Source organism: Aethina tumida, chromosome 1, assembly GCF_024364675.1.
Source record: "Aethina tumida isolate Nest 87 chromosome 1, icAetTumi1.1, whole genome shotgun sequence".
NCBI classification, from domain to species: Eukaryota; Metazoa; Arthropoda; class Insecta; order Coleoptera; family Nitidulidae; genus Aethina; species Aethina tumida.
Window position 1 is genome coordinate 66810273 of NC_065435.1, and position 16362 is coordinate 66826634.

The 16362-nt window shown below is 35.1% G+C and overlaps 2 protein-coding genes across 2 annotated transcripts; one reads left to right on the forward strand and one right to left on the reverse strand.

Moving 5' to 3' along the window:
* Positions 1-9030: 9030 nt before the first annotated feature.
* On the forward strand, positions 9031-10003 carry LOC126266574 (protein mono-ADP-ribosyltransferase PARP12-like). Its single transcript, XM_049970841.1, has 2 exons — positions 9031-9429; positions 9705-10003. Exons 1-2 carry the CDS (start codon positions 9084-9086, stop codon positions 9995-9997), a joined length of 639 nt encoding a protein of 212 aa, XP_049826798.1. The 5' UTR covers positions 9031-9083; the 3' UTR covers positions 9998-10003.
* Positions 10004-13944: 3941 nt separating this feature from the next.
* LOC126266555 (proto-oncogene tyrosine-protein kinase LCK-like) lies at positions 13945-16103 on the reverse strand. Its single transcript, XM_049970761.1, has 6 exons — positions 15898-16103; positions 15751-15842; positions 15382-15692; positions 14704-14901; positions 14485-14639; positions 13945-14086 (listed from the first exon to the last, which is right to left on the reverse strand). Exons 1-6 carry the CDS (start codon positions 16026-16028, stop codon positions 13957-13959), a joined length of 1017 nt encoding a protein of 338 aa, XP_049826718.1. The 5' UTR covers positions 16029-16103; the 3' UTR covers positions 13945-13956.
* Positions 16104-16362: the final 259 nt, after the last annotated feature.

Consider the following 16362-nt stretch of genomic DNA (forward strand, 5'->3'; position numbering starts at 1 on the left):
ATTTCTAATTAACTCATTATTTCTTCACTGACGCACTTTTCTCAGAGCGATTCGATTATTCGGCTCACATTCGGCTACCCATTCGTGCCTCCGTTTTGCTTAGTTTATTTATTATTTGTCTTAATACTAATTCTCCTATACGTTCAATATTCGGCGTTATTTGGCCTCACGTTTTCTTTTGGAGCTTATATTTTACTGTATTTCCGATAATTGTCTCCGAGCAATTTACGTTTTTTTTCCGGTATGAAATATCGTTTTATGCAGTTGTTTTATTTGCTTTCGTCGTTCAAAGATGCAATGTTGCAATTTCGAATAAATTTAGACAAATTGTAACACAAGGGCATTTTCAACTTATTTCATATATGTGTCTCCATTATTTTTCACATGACTGATTAATCTGATTTGGTTGGCCAAAGAAATATCACATTCAAGTCTATTTATGCATGATAATGATACAAAGCTTACATACAAACTTGTTCAAAGTTGTTAAAATCGTCGTTTATAGGTGATTATAACGGACAAAGGTTACCTAACAAAATATTTAGAAATTTATATATAGATTATTTAACAAATGTATTTTTCAAAAGCGTGTTATCTCTGTGACTATTTCGCATTTATTTTAATATTTAATGTAAGTTAAAAATGTTTTGATTTAGATGAAAATGAATAGTCGGAGAAAGAATATAGTGTAATTATTTTAAATAAAAAATAAATATTTTGAATGCACTTAATTAAAAGTACATATCTTTCTTTGTTGTTTACTGAAGAATATTGATGTTCCATTTCAATCCGCAAGTAAGGTCTAACGCTTTTGTTTTGGGACGAGAGAATGGAAAATCTTGGTACACGCCTCCTGAAACTGGGTCGGCGGAGGCAAGTGTCCGATTCACACGGACTAAAAACCACTCTCCGGGCACCGATCCGAAGATCATAACCATGCGGAATGAGCGAACCGAAGTCGCGGTGAACAAAGGGGGGTATATTTCGGTACTGTTAGCGGACTGACCGCTAATTTGGGGAAGATGTCGCAATGGACGCTTAGAAATCGGGATCGATAGCCAAAAGGCAAGGCCTTTTGTACCTATCGGTTCCTCGGGGGAGTATGTCGCACAGACTGGAGATCTCCGGGTTGGGGTGTTCGGGAAGCGAATTCCGGGGATTTACGGCGTATCTATGTCTGATTTCCGTAAAGGTTGGAATATTAGATTCGAGGCGGACTTGTGCGTTTCGAATATAGTAAGGAATGCCCAGGGCAGATCTCACCAGGCTCATGTAAGTTCCTTGCAAGGAACGAACATGGCACGGCTTAATCGTGCCCCAGATCGGCAAAGCATATGTAAATATGTTGTGCACCACAGCTTTGAAGACGCGAAGTTTGGTGCTTTGGGAGACTTTCTTCGCATGAAAGAAAGGTTTGAGAGATACAAACGCTGCCAGGGCTTTTTCCCTGGTCAGCTTCTTTTGGGGGAGGAACGACAGCTTTCTATCCAGGATTACTCCCAGATATTTAGCCGACGGACTCCATTCTATTTGGTGGTCATAGATATGGAGTTTGGGGGGTTTTCTGAGACGTTTCGAAAAGAAAACGGCCTCAGATTTCACGGGGTTGATGTTCAATCTCCACTGTGTGTACCAGGAGAGAAGTTACCGTACGTACCTACCAGGTATGGAGGAAATTCCATGTCGGAAAGTTTATGGATCAAGCCTTCGTGCCAGACACGGTCGAAGGCTTGTTGGACGTCAAGGAGGAGCATGGATACATGTTTGTTTGGTTGCGAAGGCCGGCGATGGTCTCGGTCACCCGCAAAAGCTGGTGACCGGTGCCGTGTGCAAGCCTGAACCCGAACTGATCGTTCGGGATCAGGTTGCGTGCAGCCACATGATCGTCGATCCGAGAACGTATGACGCTCTCGGCGACTTTGCTCAAGGTGGACAGGAGACTGATGGGTCGGTAACTGGTGGTAAGGTTGGCAGGTTTGCCAGCCTTGGGGATGGAGATCACGGTGGCTTGTTTCCAAGCCGCCGGGAAGTGTTGGAGGCGAAGGATAACGTTGACTATGTTAGTCAACATAGTGATGTGGAGGGGTGGGAGGAGTTTCAGGGCATGATTCGGTATCGAATCAGGCCCTGGACTCTTGCGGTTTTTAAGGAGACGAATGAAATCAGAGATTTCATTCGGGGAAGTGTGACGGATATTTGGGTTCGGTACGGGAAAGACCATGGCATCGATGGTCTCGGAGATGTCGCGGTGTTCAACCGCGAATTGGGGATCGCTGGGATTGGGGGAGCACTGGGCTTCCAAAGACTCAGCGAATGCTTCGGCTTTGTCGGCGTCGAGGGTAAGTTGGGTTCCGTTATGTGAAATGGGCGGGTATATCGTGCGGGCACCACGAATGGACTTTACGACTTTCCACACTCGTTAGTTTCGGCCTCGGCTACGAAATCGTGAAACGAAGCGCTTCTGATTTCAAGCAGCCGAGGTTGAAATTGGCGGTTTAAGGCGTTATATTTCGTTCTGGGTCCCTGGAACGCTGCCATCGTTTACGAAAACGATTTTTCCTTTTGACAAGGATAACAGCGTCCAGTGGAAGTCTGGACCGGGCACGGCGGGCGGGTACGAGCGTGGTCGCACAGTCGATTGCTGCAATGATGTTGCCGGAAAGTTTGGAAACTTCCGCATCAATGTCAGCGGGGGTGTTCAGAACGTTACAACGAACGTCTGACTTCTCCAGAAGAAACTGGTAGTGAAGCCAGTTCGTTTTCTTCCGGAGGGGGTCGGATTGGTCATAGTCGGACCGGGTTTCCATCATAACCGGATTGTGGTCAGAGGAAAGGGCAGCATGGTTGACGATGTCAACCGTGAAGGGGATGTTTTTGCATAGAAAGACAGTTAGGATGTCTGGAGTTAGATCCTCACTGTCCGGAAAATGGTTGGGAGTTTCAGTCGTTTCAATGACGAAACCGTGGGCAAGGGCAGATCTGAGAAGCGATCGCCCGTTGGTGTTGGTGGAGGAACAGTTCCACGCTGTGTGTTTGGAGTTGAGATCACCTGCCACTATCGTCGGGGAATCGGACTGAAACAGGGAGGGTAAGTTAAGTTCGGAAACACTCTCGCTTGGCGGAACGTATGCCGAAATAATTCGGACACGACCGTATTCTGAGCCGAAATCGATACCTATCGACTCGCCCAGAAAAGAAGAAGTATCGATTCTATTGTGCCGAATAGAATCTCGGATTAGGATGGCGACTCCACCGCCCGCCTGAACGACACGGTCGTTCCGGAGGACTTGGAAGTTGGGGATGTAGAAGTTGGTGTTGGGTTTCAGGAAAGTTTCCTGTATGCACGCAACATCTACATCATGATATTGAATGAACCCGATCAGTTCAAGAGAGTGCTTTTTAACGCTTCTAGCGTTCCAGGAGAGAATCTTTAGTGACTTAGACATTACGAGTCACTTGGGCGGAGAGGGGGGCGGCAAACGGTTGAAGTGCCGTTGCCAGTTGCGCCAGTAATGGCTGAACGACCAGCACGAAGTGCTGGATCGAATCAAGGGAGACATTGTTGGGGGTGGATGGGGCGGTCGGGGGCGCGGGGGCGGCCGGTGGAGCCGGCACGACCTGAGGAGCAGGTTGCGGAGCGGCGGTGGCCGCCTGGGCGTACGAGACTCCAGGTGTCACCGGTTTGGCTGCTCGGGGGGTTGGGGTGGCCTTTTTGGGGGCCGGGGATTTTTGGATTTGGGTGCCTTCGGGCACCCGCGGTATGTGGCACGGTGTTCGCCGCCACAATTGGCGCATCGTGGCTTGGCGCCGTCCACGGATTTTTTGCGGCATTCCGCGGAGATATGGCCGTGTGCGCAGAAACTGCACACGAAATTGGCCGCGCAATAATTGCTTGTGTGGCCGAACTTTTGGCATCGGCCACACTGTGGGACGACAGTGGATTTTCTTTTTGGCTCCACGGTTACCGAGAGGCCCGCAACGACGTGGACGTCAAAAATTGCCTTGGCCACCTCCGTTCGGTGCAGGTGCACCGACATCAGTGGCCAGATATTTTCGCCTCGGCGCATGCGATGCACCTTGACGATGGGTAGGCCTTTGCTGACCAGTTCGGAGCGAACCTGGTCTTCGGAAACGGCCTGGTTTACGCCGCGAATGATAGCAACAAGTTGCTTATCTTCGGGCAGTTGGTGAGTGTTGTAGGGGATGCTTCTCTTTTCGAGAAGCTTTGTGATAGCTCGGTGGTCCCGCACTCGTTCGGGGATGATCCGAACGCCCAGGGAGGTGTTCTTCGCTTGCCGGTAGCGGATGTCACCACCGGCGAGCTTCTTTTGTAGTGCGGGCCACACGGAGTGATCACGCACATGAATTGGAACCGTCTTTTCGACGGAAACCTCGTTCCGTTCAGAGGATTCCGTCGATGAGGCGGAGGAGGCATGGTTTTTGCGCTTACGCGCGGGAACGGGGGCGGGGGTGGCACGGGGGGCCGCTGGAGTAAGGGGAACATCGACCGACATCTCGGAATCCGAGTCGGACCATGACAGTGGCTTGAGGACTTTCGCCTTCTTAGCCACCGGTTTGCCGTTCCTTGGAGGAACGGCTGGTTTCGAAGAGTTGGCGGGTGCGCCGGGTTTGGGGGATGGGAGGGTTTGGTTGCTCGTGGAAGGAGCAACGGGCTTGGAAGAAACAGCTGGAATGCTGATTTTGGGGTTGGGGGGTGGTTGGTTGCCCTTGGGGGCGGTGGCGAGCTTGGGGGTGGCAGCGGGCTTAGGAACTACAGCTGGAGTGCTGTTTTTGGGATTGGGGGGCGGTGGTAGGTTTGGGGGCGGCAGCTGGGGGGTGGGCAGCCGCCAGGGTATCGGCCGATGGTTGGCCGGCGATGGTATCCTTCACCGAACGAAGTTAGGCGAACAGCGCCTGGATTTGTGCTAATGACTAATCGGTGATTAGTCATCCACTAAGAAAAATAAATTAATGCCAAATTAGCCTAAAAGGCAGTAACCATGCAGAAATTAACGATAAAGTACCGAAAAGTCAAAGAAACACGGCGTAAATAATTTTTCTTACTACCTCGGTCGAAAGTACGTATTTTGCTCCCCGGTTCCACGACAGAAAATAGTATTTTTCTGTCGTGGAACCGGGAAGCAAAATACGTACTTTCGACCGAGGTAGTAAGAAAAATAGTATACACTACACGGGAAAAAAGTTTGAGATTCCTGCCCTGCGCGCCATATTGCCCGAGGCGTAGCCGAGGTAGTAAGAAAAATAGTATACACTACACGGGAAGAAAGTTTGAGAGCCCTGCCCTGCGCGCAAGGCAGGAATCTCAAACTTTCTTCCCTTGTAGTGTAAAATACTATTGTTTACGTCGGTGAATACCCTGATTAAGGAATTCGGTGGTTGGGTGAATACCCTAGTTATGAATGTTTACAAAAATAAACATGCAAAAAATGATTAAATATGTTCAAAAAGAAAAAATACTTGATGTAAACAAGTTGTTTACGCCGGTAAATACCCTTTGTGACTAATAAAGTCACCGGGTATGAAATTAAAAAAATCCAGAAAAAACGGGTAAAACGTGCAAAATTAAAAATAAAATTGTACAGAAGGGTGGATAAGGGTGAAACGAAAATATAATGATTTGGATCAATATGTCCGCTGAAATCACTTTCTGTTCAGGAGCAGCACGGAAGTGTTCTCGGCGTGGGGTCCGGTCGGAAAGTGTCGAATCGACAGTGTCGATCAGTGTGGCCATTCAGCAAACCGTACCCCTCTGAACTTGATATTTTCGTGAGACACGTTCGGCACCTTTGGACTCGGCACGGTTCGGTTTCTGAATCGGAACGGAACTGCTTGGACCCACATGTTCATAATACATTAGCAGTGAAGTAAACAAGATTTTGTCTGTTTCTTATAGCGTTACACAAACTTGAATGTATGGAACTCGATGCGAATCTTCAACATTGTTGTTGATATATAATTTGATGAATTGTTTGAATTGTTCTTAATAAAAACTATGTTTTAAGAAAGTAAAAACCATAAAACATTCGGTAATTTATACATAAATTATCTATTATACGTTACTAAAGATTAATTTACTTCAATGATAAAGTGGTATATAAAAATTGAAATTATATTTTTATATCTTGAGTAAAATTTAAGTACATTATAATAATTATTGTTTATTACCAACAATATTAATTAAAAGTAAAGTAAAACACAATAATATTACTATGTACAGTCGGCTTCAGAATGGCAAACAAAATCCTTTGCGACCCTCTCTCGCTAAGCTAAGAAAATTAGAGATTGACTAAATTAAAGAAACTTAGTTTTTGTAAATTATTATCACAGTTAGTCATAAATTAAATAAAATAGCCCTATTTATAAAAACTAATAAAAATGTATAAAATTAGAAAAAAAAATCTTTATTTTTCTCTCATCTGTTTGAGCTAAAATTAATCCTATTGATATAAACTAAGATATCTATGATTTTATTAATATATCGCAAAGGTGGCCAACCTGAGGCTCTTTGAAGGAATATTTGTGGCTCTCGATAAATGTACCCCCGTTCCCTTTTCATTCCAGAATTATCAAGAGAAGTAAAATATATATTTAATTTTTAATATTATAATACACATATTTTGTACTTTTCAATAAGTATAATTTTAGTAAACAAATTTTTTTAATACATTTTTTGCATAATACACGAAACATTTCAAATTATGAAAAATGGCTCGGACTATCAAGGAGCCATCCCTGATATACAACGTTACTTTTCCATTAAACTATTTGAAAATATCAGTGTAATATATTAGGTAACTTGTATAAAATATGTTGTGTATTATTTCGCTTGTTTGAGAATTCATTAACTAAATGCTTTTTAGTATTTATTATAGATATTTTAAAATATAGTCATACTTTTAGTTGTAAGCAATTGGGATAATAAATTATTATGTGATGATTGGTCACGATTTCACTCTAAGCATATATCGTGTATTAATTACAAACTGCTTATTCAGTGAACGACTAATGATCTACACAGATGTATCATAGTCCAGAATTTTCTTTAACACGAGCTTCATCACAAATCAGAGCAATTACAATACTATATATATATTGTAATTGCTCTTCATTGTCAAATTGCCAAATTGTAGTAAAAGTCTGTTAGTATAACGATATATACTACTTTGATTATAATAAACAATCAATTTTTTTAGTAAAAATTTATTTATTTTAATTAAATGCTTAATTTTAAGCAGTAAAATAACATTTATTTATTAAAATTTTTAGTTTTGAGCAGCTAACTGTAAAAAATATCTAAAACTTTAAGGTAATTAAGGTACCTTAATATTAGGATTAAAACTAAGTCTTACATGATATTTAATTTAATAATAAAACTATCTTAGACCTAAGTAACACAACAAATGTAAAATTAAATATTTATTATAAGTTTGTACACAAATGTAGTATTCGGAATATTTATATTACAAATACATCAAACAAAGTACAAATACTGTTAAATTATTGGACAAATATGATAGTTAAGACTGCTAGAAGATACATTTGGATGTTCGATCAGTTTCGAGATACACGTATATGAACAAAATTTAATTGTTTCTTGTTTTTCAAAATATTCTCCATGAAGACTGACACAATTTTTTTATGTGAACCAATTTTCAAAGCACTTTGCCATCTTACCCCAACATAGTACTTTCAAAACAAGTGTTTAAAAGCTTGCTAAATTAAGGACTATACGGAGAATATTCCATCAGTAAAGTAAAATATTATAAATATTATAATTTTATCTTTATGTATTCCATTTCCACTATAATAAAAGTAAATTATTTCAAGTTGTAAAATGATTCTTTATTAAAAAAGTCAAATAATTATATTTAATTATATTGTATGGTTCTAATTAATTTAAAGTTTTCGTTTAATATTTAAATTAAATGCAACATTTATTTTTAATCAACATATTTTTTTAATATTAACATTTGAAATCAGTTCAATTAAACAAACTTAATAATTCAGTAAATAATTTGAAGTTCTTCAAATATAAAAGAAAATTTCGCTTTTGGTTTTCATTAATCTGAACTAAATTGTTATTATGATTATTATTGAACGAGTCGTGCTGTGGAATTAATAAAATCTATACCAAATTTATTCTAAAAAGTACCAATGTTGAAGATTTATCAGTAATTTTATAATTGAATATTATTTTCCACACTTTAGATATAAAATAAATGTTTGTCCTTTTTTATAGTCCTAAAACCGAATAATATGATATCTGCAATAATGTTCCTACTATATAATTATTTTTAATAGTTATATTAAATATACATTTGTATTAAATAATTTAGAATTTAATGAACAATTTGTACGGTGAACAATATTAATATTAACAAAACGGGTAGTTAATTAACACATTTGTGTTTGAAATCAAAATCATAGTATTTCTCTCAGAATTATTTTATTGTATAAGATTATTTTAATAATTATATAATATATTTTTACAATTAAATTAACCATAAATAAATATTGATTGTTTATTACATTATTATCATTGTTTATTTTATAATTGTAGTTATATTATTAATTTCATAATTATATTGAAACAAAGGTGTACTATATTCACACCGACTCCAAAATTTTATTCTAATAATGCAAGGTCGTCAATTAATGCCGACCGCAAATCTTATTTAAAACGCTTTGCAGGTAAATATAAAATTGGAAAAAAATGATACTAAAAACAGCATGCGTATCCACGGCAGTCGCGTTTCGATTCGGAAACCGAACGTGATGAACGAAAACGAACACTCCAAAATCGTCTTAGACCCGAAAAACCCGGTTTGCTGAATGGCCACACTGGTGTGGATCCTGTATGTCTGGCGCGTTAAAATAAGCATCATGCGCAACTTCGAATCTTGGGATTCCCCCTAGAGCTATACGATTCCAGAACGTAAATTATATCGCACGTGTTTAGTGGTGAACAGCAGTCAGTGGTGTAAGGTCTCGCAATGGAGCAGTTGAACTTATTCCTGAAAGAAATTACTATACGTCAGGAACAACCACCCAAAGAAGTCACTATGAATACGAAGTTGATGAAAGACTTGTTGGCTTATGCCCCTGAGTTTAGGTTTTGGAAATATAAATCATTTGATCAACTTTTCCACCTTGTAAAATTGAATTCAAGTGATGCCTATTCCGTTGTCAATAGTTTCAACAGTACTATGACTTCTCCCAAAGGACCCTCTTATTCCGTTCAATGTGTCATCAGAGTGGAAAATCCATTTTTATTAGCACAATTCCATTTGAAAAGAATCCAGTCTAACGACGAAGGGAGATATGCATCAGTAACTGAGTTATTTCATGGAACTCATGGTAAAAGTGTACTACCAATATGCAGAAATAACTTTAACTGGCGATTAACTGGTAAGTATCATAACTATGTCTATTTTTGATCACCCATTTCATGCATACAAAAATATTTGGGTTCATTCATTCATATTTATCCGTAGAGGTTCACATTTCTTATATGGATCATAATAGATACCAAATCTTAAATAATTGTTCTAATTTATAATAGTTAAACTTTTTTACTGTTTCATATATCATAATATAAATAAAAAACAATACCATTACTATATTATTGAGTTATTTATCCTATATTATTTATAAATATGTAATAAAATATTTTAATTTTGTAGGGACTGCCAAAGGTACAAAATTCGGACGCGGAATTTCATTTTCCCCAAGATCCGATTATTCAAAGCACTTTACTAGCCATTTCTACTTCAACACTTACCCAGAATTGGAAACTGATGGATATGGAAGAGTTATGTTTAAAGCCAAAGTACTTAAAGGAACCAGCCATATTGGAGAATATTTTACTAGGGTTCCTGTGGAAGGATATGATACCACTACTAATTCTAAATTCACAGTTTATGTAAAATATCAAGATTTTGAATTTTATCCAGAGTATATTTTATTAATTAAGTAGTTTATATTACATAACACATACTAACATAATATTAATCATGTAAGTTTATAATAATAAAGAATTAAAAGAAATATAAGAATTTGTTTTTTTATTTTTAATAGAGGTTCAACAGATGAAATTACTGTTACAAAATTATAAAATATCATATGGGTACATTTTCAGATCAAAATTGATTAAACAATTTTAGGCGGCTTCATTGGTGGCAAATATCCTTTCGTCAAAGTCAATCTCACGCCGTTCAAAAAGTCATTGCCAAAGTAAAATGCTTTGTTATAAAAAAAAATACAAAGAAAACAAATGATCCGCCTTTAATAGCCTCAGTGCTTGAATTCTTATGTTGGCGAACACGTTTTTAATGTTTATCCTAAAACAAGAATTAAAAAAGGACCTATGTACGAAAATATCTATCAATTAAATATAATTACTAGTTACAGAGGAACCTTAAAAATACGGCACATTGTTGCTTCACAAACGCAATTCAGGATACGAGACAAACGAGTTGTTCACCACTGCAGGATCAGTTAGACGCTTATCCACTAATCCTGGAAAACATCTAAGTAACGAAGGCCACTGGTAACATAAGTACTTACGGGACTGGGTGTCCAATACTCACCGATCAAAGAAAACTTTGAACAACAATCTGATATTGTTCTATTCAAAATGGATTTATCACTTCAAAGTACCCTTCGCCAAAATTCTGAAGGATAATTAACACATTTTTACGCAAATTTTTAATCTTGCTCGTAAATTCTGTTTTGATACAGGGTCTGAGCATTCCAAAATTAAACAGTCGGAGAAATGTATAACTAAAAATAATTTCATAATCGGCTTTTGTGCAAATGTGAATTGCATTGAAGTAGAGTTAATAAATTCCGAATTAGTATCTCATTTCGGCATCTGATCATGTTCCGGACTGAATATTTATTTCGACCAATGAGCGAATTCAGCATATGAGTCTAACATATTTAATCTCTATCAATGGCAAATATTGCTCCAGTTATTTATTTTCATAAGGTCTTATGGTGTGAGACGAAATTGATATTATCTTGCTCAATACTATAATGTTGCTCGCCGCTTGCACCCAATGTGGTAAGTAACGTATTTAATATTTCTTCAATCATTATCACTTTATCAACAAAATTTATAAAATAGGTTTGAATATTCCAGGTTACATATGTGTATACTGAGTGAACGGTGACTTTAAAGCCCGTATAATTATCTAATATGTAATATTTGAAGTAATTAATTTAAAATCATCAAAAATATTTAAATTAATAAATCCAAATAAATGTTTAAATTATAGTAAATTATAAAATAAAAATTATATTTTCAAATACAGTTATTGTCTTAATAAAATACTTTAATTGAGATAAATTCTTTGAATTTGAACGAATAAATGCATTGGTACAAATTAAAAATTTTAACAGATATTGAGCAAATTTTTTATTTGGATAGTACAAAGAAAAAAGAACTACATATTAATAAAAAAATCAAGTAATTAGATAAGACGAAAGAGCGAGAAGACGATGTCCTCGACTTTCACATATTTATCAGTTCTCTGTAATGCTGTTACAAATTTAAAGCTAATATTATTTAAATGCAATCGGTCTTAAAAATTGACGATTAATGTTATACAAGGGATTTGAAATGTATGTTTCGGTGTCTGCCATAACGATTATAATCGATACAATTTGTACTATTTTTTTTCCTCCTTAGTGCACCACAAAAGATAATTTTAATTTATATATGATTTCACTTTTTATAGAGGAAAATCTCAATTAGCACTTCTAATTGGGTGTGACATGATATTTAATCTTTTGATATAACATTGAACACACAATGTAATATATAAACATAATTTTAAATTAATGTTTCAATTTAGCATAAGTTTCATTTTTTTAGTCTTACACGTTCAGTTGTTGTAAATGAAAACATATGTACAGTAATACATTTTTACCAAAATATGCACACCGATGTACAATTGGGCTTGTATTATTTTCATGCAATGTAAAAAAATGGTCCAAAGTGAAAAAACATTTAATTTATTGTATTTCAAACCTTTTGGATAAACGGTTATCACTCGAATCAAACATACATTGCCAAATTAATTGGTACAACGCACCAACAATGTACGGATGTTTAAAAAAATACTTGATTTGCTACTAAGTATTAAAATATAATTATTGATAGATTAGCGACTGTTAATATGTCTTTTTAGTTAACTTAAAACACTAAATTCACTAAAATATATTGCAACAAAGGTATAATAATCCTCGACATCTAAAGCTTGACTCTTGCTTAAAAACTGCCCTGTTTATACTTGATTAAATGTAAACAAATCTAAAGACTTTGTTTGCAAAACGACAAAATAGACAAAATAGATGAGCACGTCGCATCGGTCCTTCAATGAATGTAATGACGTAAGTTAACATTACAAAATGGAAATTTTTCCTTTTTGTTTCTACACTTTTAACAATTGTTTTACATGTTTTTTCGTATTATACTAATAATAACTTTCCTTTTATACATAAGTAAGTAGATTTATTATTGAAGTGAAAACATCTTTAGTCGTGTTGATAGTGATTGAAAGTCTTAGACACTTTTTGGATGGATAAAATCTCCTGTGTTCGCGTCACCGACATGTTTATAACAGTATATCTTTAGCTATACATGCATGTATATCTTATAAGTGAAATTGAATGGATTTAGTGAAAAGTGTATATACTGTGCACTGTTGATAGTGTATCTGTTTGATTATTATTTGAATGGCCATGTCCAATGATCAAAAACTCAGTATTACAAAATATAAAACGAGATGGATGCCGTTTTTACGCGATACTTAGATAAATTTAAATCAAATATTTTCATTTCTTACTTTAGTTACTATAAGCCTATTGTATCTATTTAGAACAAAATGAAATGATTGAAAGTGCAAAAAGTCTAAGTATTGTTGAAATTAATTATGACAATGATGCAAATAATTAAAATAATGTTAAAAATCAAGTACTTTGAAATATAAGTAAATACAAATACTATCGATTAATAATATGATTGTATATTAATTTTTATTTCATTTGAACTGTATTATATTTTGTCATGATTTTGTACAGCCCGTAATATATTTGAATAATAAAAAACCATAACATGCATATAATTGTTGCTCGGTGTGTCAATAGATGTGAAAACCAGATTGATGTTGATAAATTTAATTCATACATTATGTTTGAAGTTTTCACTTCTATCGACAGTCTCTATAACTGCCAATTTTAATTTTTTATTTAGTACCTGTAGATTATTCAGTCGAACTATGTTACAAAATTAATTGATATGTTTCTCCTCTCAGTATGTTTGCTCCCTATTTGTAATTATTTACCAATAAAGTATTCTGTACATATTTTGCAATTTGAGCTTCTCTTCAACCCCAATAACGTCAAGTGTGGCCATGTTTATCAATTATAAACAAATATTTATTACAATAATATCCGTTTATATTATTCATCGAGTGAACAATTTTAAGATAAAACAACTGATATTGTTTCATTTGTTTATCAAGAATTGATAGGTCATAAATTTTGCTTTGTGTTTTGTTCGATAACAGTGAATTTATTTTCGAAACTCTATATAAAATATTTCGTGAAACATACAAAAAACCTGATTATACTAACATAATTTCAACATAATGTTTTGTATAAATTGGTGCCAATGAACATTATTGAATGGTTATTTAAATACTTTATTGGATTAGGCAGTAATATAGAGGAGAAAAGGAAAGGATAATCTATTTAAGAATCAGTAATATCGATTAATTATCTTTTCACACACACACATATATATATATATATATATATATATATTATATATATATATATATATATATATAGTGAAAACAACATTTTAATAAATAAAATTCATATTTTAAATGGTAATTAGTTTTATTAATCCCTCTCCTTTACATTTATTTATGGGTTTAATAAGCATTCTATAATACTATAAAAGTTCTTTAGTGAAGGTCTTTGATTTGGGTTATTTTCAAATGATCTTCGAGATATATTGTCCAAGTTACCCGGACATCTTTTTGGTTTCTCCTTTCTGTAATAAAATAAATCCAATAGAATCTAGGACATTATTAAATTAATTCTTATAATACAAAGCGAATATGCATAAATCACAATTAAAGGAATCGGAAAAGTATTAAATAACCAAATAAAATGCTTGCTCCGAAACTATTATTTTATCTACTTATATGCGTACTCGCTGAGTAATATTCAAAACGCAAAAATGGTGCACATGTGAACTGAAATATCCTCAACGAAGGTTTAGTATTAGAAATGAGCTTAGGGGACGATAGACCGGCCAACCAGCTGTAATGATAAGACATGGTGTGCCGCCTATACGGCGACATACGAGCGCAACGGTAAAACGCATCTTGCCGCTCATACGGCGACATACGAGTGCAAAGGGTTAAATCTAAATCTAAATTAACTTACTTGAGTGTTTTGATGTTTTCTACATCTCTTATGATCATTTCAGGACATAACATGACTTCTCTAATTAGCAAACCAAAACTATAAATATCACTTGCATATGAAAATCTTTGTTTGTTGATTACTTCCGGTGCGGCATGATAAAACTGTAAAGGAATCTACAACATATTTAAAAAAATTGAAAAATTAAAATGAAAAAAACATTTTAATTACTTTAAATACCTCATTATTGATAAACTCCCCTGACATTCCCAATTGAATGGCAAATCCAAAGTCACCAATCTTACAATTTTCATTTTTGTCAACGAGGATATTTTCAATGTGCAAGTCTCTATGAATAAACTTGTTGTCATGCATGTACTGAAGTCCCTTAATTACATCGAAAATATACTTGTATAATTTTTCAGTTGTCTGAAATACCTGTAAAAATTATAAACGTGACTGAAGATAAAGTGCCATCAGTTTTTTGTTGATTTATTAGAAAAAATTGTATTTTTTTATGTCAATTAAAAATTTAATATAATTTGTACTGCTGAAAAAAAATATATTTACAATTATTATTTTTGTTTGAAAATTTCTATAGAAAAAGTATATTTTAAAATATAGTGGCCCATTTCAAAACTGGACACAATTTCTATTTTTTTACCCGATTTTGACAACCTTTTATTTCAATTGTAAAACATGAAATTACACGTTTTTTGGTCAAAAATCAATGCTACCAATTTTTTTATAGAAAATCTAACTACATGACAGATTATACACCCCCTGAAATGGATGTAATTATTGTGAAAATCACATCTTAATATTTTTTTCAATAAAGATAAAGCAAGAAAACTCTTTGTTTTGATGTTAAGTTTACCCTCTTAGAAACAATAATTTGATAAATAAACTTATACTTACAGTACAAACGTTTAGAAGGGTTCCCTTTTCCATTACTTCAGTGAGGATAATTCCATTTTCTACGTTGCATCCAACAATCGGCAATATATTTAAATGCGATAATTTACTCATGTTGGAAATTTCTGAAAAGATCCCATCGAACTTTTGTTTTACCATTTTTGCGGCTACCGTCGAGTATTTATTATTTTTTACAATATCACCCAAAATAACAACACTAAATTTACCCTCGCCCAAAACTGTAAAGTAGTCTACTAATTTTATATTCTCGATTGGAACTTCCAAATCATGCAAAAATTTAGGTGGAACAATATCTAAAACAAACCATTATGCAATCGTTAGTACTTACTATTTTAAATGAGTTGATTGTACCTTTTATTTTGGTTTTGAACTGCTCTAAATTTTCCTTTGTAAAATGGCATTCTGCTGCGAAAAGACTGTCAATAGCACTGCATATTAATTGCCTAAAATAATTCTACTAGTAAAATACATTGTGATTAATAATTAAAAGAAAAATACCTATTGTCACTTTTTTGTAGATTAGTAATGAACTGTTTTATGAAATCCAGTAATTCAGGCGAGACGTTCATAACATTTATAAGTTCTTGCATTAAGCGCATGCAATCTTTTGGGGACGTTTCAGTATTCATTTTATATTTTGCAATCAAGTCACACAGTAGTATTAACGTTAATAAACTAATAATAATAACAAATATATACGTTAAAACTTCAACAAGATCACCACCAGCTTCACCACTGATCAGAGCACGTAAACGACTGTTCAAGTGACCAACGGAGTGCGGCAAACCACTCTGTCATTTACAAGTAGGACTTCAATGGAGAGAGGAAAGTTGCCGACAGAAACGTGCGGCTCGCTCTCGATTTTTTTTTATTGTAATAAAAATTTTATAATTTATTTGAAAAACTATAAATTTTGTCTGCCTTTTATGACCAAACAATTCAAACACTTTTTACTTAACAAAA